This window comes from Anneissia japonica, unplaced genomic scaffold (genome assembly GCF_011630105.1).
Source record: "Anneissia japonica isolate Jap-2015-1 unplaced genomic scaffold, ASM1163010v1 scaffold3782_len1007564_cov172, whole genome shotgun sequence".
Classification (NCBI taxonomy): domain Eukaryota; kingdom Metazoa; phylum Echinodermata; class Crinoidea; order Comatulida; family Comatulidae; genus Anneissia; species Anneissia japonica.
Genome location: NW_022716546.1, coordinates 934,590 through 938,025, shown reverse-complemented (window position 1 = coordinate 938,025; position 3,436 = coordinate 934,590). Strand labels below are relative to the sequence as shown.

The following is a 3,436-nucleotide window of genomic DNA, read 5'->3' as shown; positions in this document are numbered from 1 at the left end:
TATAGTTGCCATCAGCAGAGTGCTCAATGGCAATCAAGCAAGAGCGAAGTAAAACAAAAATTAAGACTTCAACAGTAGGTTTGATTAGACATTTTATTACTACAGTATTTAGTTTCTTGCTACACATACTTGGTCCAACACTCTTCAGATAATATTGCCTAATAACTAAGACAGATTATTAACACAGATTAATTATAAAACTGAGCATGTGCAGAGTAAAAGCGGTAATGCAAAGGTAGCGGTAGGTTATGATCATAGTATATGCATATTAATTTCATGTTATATTTATCTGTTATACAATACCAAATTTGTTGGCTCATGAGTTCTTCTCGCAACAACTAGAACAAAAGAAATTCGTATAATGGTCTTTTATGGTTGTCGTATAATCTGAATAAAAAAAATATCTAACAATATTGAATGTAAGGAGAATAAAACTAGTTTTTATCAGCTTTCATTTAGACACATCAAAATCAAAAATCAAAATGATTCTGAATAAAAAAAAAATTATTTAAAAAACATTGAAGTGACTTTATTAATAAATTTATAACCTTAAAATTACCCCCCGCCCCCCACCATTGATCGACGTGTTTATTCGGATACATCGTGCGTATAGTCTCAGGTACACATCGTGCGTATAGAGTACCAGGTACACATGTGCTATAATGATAATAATCACAAAAACAACCGTATATACTGTATACACTCTTTCATTTTGGTCAAGATTAGCCAACAGGTCAGGGATTTTAAATCAGCGAACAATAATACACACCCGTTTGGACAGGGTAAAAAAAAATAATAAAAAGGATACAGTAATAAAAGGAGGATAAGAATTTAAACAATGCATTAAGGCAAATAAAATGCATGAACCTAATTTCTCGCATCCCTGCCAAACAAGGTTAGAGGAGCGCATTGTATGTCGAACAGTGGTGGCGCTAGTCAATAATAATAATAAAACCCACGATGGAGGAGGAGATATGATGATTAGTGATGGTGTGGACTGTTAATGATAATCACTGTTTGTCATGATGGTGAAAGAGATGAAGTTTATTATATAACATTAATGGCGACAATAATTGTAATTGTGGAGATGGTGATAATAAAGAGATAGTGGTGTAAAACAAAATGAAGTAGTCATGTGCATGCCGCTGATGCATTCATCCAAGCTACCATGTTTTGAGGGCGGAATGAATAGAGCTTACATCATTATTAAATAGGCCAAAGTAACCAAACACGTGTAATGATATCATGTACACTGTGTGACGAACCTGGACGAACTTATTGAATGGAGACTTCCAATTATAGATAGCACCACATGAATCTTCTAACCAATCATGCGTCGTATTAACGTGGCTCATATTGAGATGGTGACGTCATGATCAATTTCGAGCAAGAATTTTATCTTAATCCTGCTGAAAAAATAAAGTCTAATACTCTTGATATTAAAAGAAAACTCCTAGTCCCACGACATTATATATCTCTATATAAGGGTTCAGATCATTACGTAACATCATGTCGGCCTATCTGTAAAGGTCACATGACCTCTCTACAAAACCACGCAGTGGATTGAACAATGTAAGTTGTCCTCAATGCTGAAAGTACCATATGTTGGATTAATTAATATCAACGTGAGCATAATTCATAACGATAACCCACGATCTGTGATTGATATTCAAAATTTGCATCACGTTACCTTTGAATGTACTTTATAATAATGGACAAATGGTACTACTACGAATATGGATGAAAACTCCAGCGGCCACGAACGTGTGGTATTCCAATAATAAGAGTAATGATAGAGATGATGATGATGATAATAATAATAATGATAAAGATATGTTAAAAATGATGATGATGGTGGTGGTGGTGATGATGGTGATAATGACCATGATGACAATAATAGGTATAGACTCCATAGAGTCACCGAATAGGCCTACTACACCCAATGCGTTTGCGGGCGATTCCATTATTCCTTTTATGCTTGAGGGGTAAGTTTCTGAAAATGTTTCAAATTGCTGTTTACTTAAACCTGGCCGTTGACCTTTTCAACTAAAACTAGATCACCTCTTCCTTTAGATTATTATGTACAACCTCACTAAATGTTATGATAATCAGTTTATTAGTTTATGCGTAATATTGATAACAAACAGACAAACAAACAGCGATGAATACATTATTTTTGGCAAAGGTAATAAAATGGTGAAATAATGGATTATGACGATGTCTTTATCGTCTGCTTTTACATAACGACTTAATCCACCACGCGCAGATGAAAGGATGTTGAAGAGAACAAGATGATCACAACGCAGCGCTGTCTAACATTAATCATTTTGAATGCACTTATTATTCTAGGGAGCGATGACGTCTGATTAAAATATCTTTGAGCAGAAAGTATCAACCACTGTTATCGAATGAGCTGCAAACTACGGATTGCTTATAAAAAGCAAATGGATTACTTACGATGGAACACTGACGTTTAATTCAATTTTGAAAACGAAATACGTACCGAGGCTACTAATGGTGTGTTACACAGCAAGCGAAGATCACTTTAAAAGGATATCTTTTGATCACTCTCCAAACATTGGCTACTTTTCTAACCATGCAGAGAATTTACATTATCATTAAGATACTGATTTAACTGATACGCAATACCGACAATGTGTATGCTTATTTAGATATATTTTCTTCAATTACTTATACATGCAGTAATTTGACTTTATTATGCCTATTGTAGCTTTGATACCTCATTGATTTGATATGGAAAAGTAACTACACCAGTGATAAAGACGATGATTGAGAGATTCGAAGTGCGAACACAAGAACCCATGTGTATAAGAGACAGCCCCCATTACTGTTCAGATTCGCTCAACTGAGATATGAGGCAACGTTTGTATACTTTAGATTATTTTTCATAGAGTGATGAGTCTGGCAGACAAAAAAAAATAATTTAATAACATACAATGACCTTATATATAAATATAAGTATATATAATATTATTATATAATAAAAAATATATAGGCCTAATGCATATACACAGCGGCCTTAATGCATGGAGAAGTTAAATTAATGTTCTCCATAAAAAAAAAATACATAGGGCCTAATGTATATATACACTTGTTGCTAAATATTGACTACCATATTCCAATTGATTTTCTATAAAATTAATGTTAAAGCCAGCATTACTGCCAGTACAGTATAAATAGCTTCAGCTGAAAACTCTGCCTATTGCAGTATACGTGCATATTATTTTGATAACAAAATATGACATCAAACTAGCGCATAATATGGATGTGTAATATCAAGCATAAATAGACCTTAAACATATTTCATAGTAAACAGTAAAGTACGTAGAATTTAGATCGATAATTATGATAGAAACATCTGTTGCATGGAATTATAAATACGACTCGTCTTTACTCGAGTAATCAGAATTGACCA

At 33.5% G+C, this 3,436-nt stretch overlaps 1 protein-coding gene across 1 annotated transcript in view; it reads right to left on the bottom strand.

Moving 5' to 3' along the window:
* LOC117109724 (ras and EF-hand domain-containing protein-like) overlaps window positions 1-3,436 on the bottom strand; it is a 29,040-nt gene that overhangs the window by 22,333 nt on the left and 3,271 nt on the right. Inside the window, exon 2 of the mRNA XM_033252112.1 lies at window positions 304-338. Within this exon, the coding sequence (XP_033108003.1) occupies window positions 304-320 (17 nt within the window). The 5' untranslated portion in view covers window positions 321-338. The remainder of the gene's footprint in view (window positions 1-303; window positions 339-3,436) is intronic.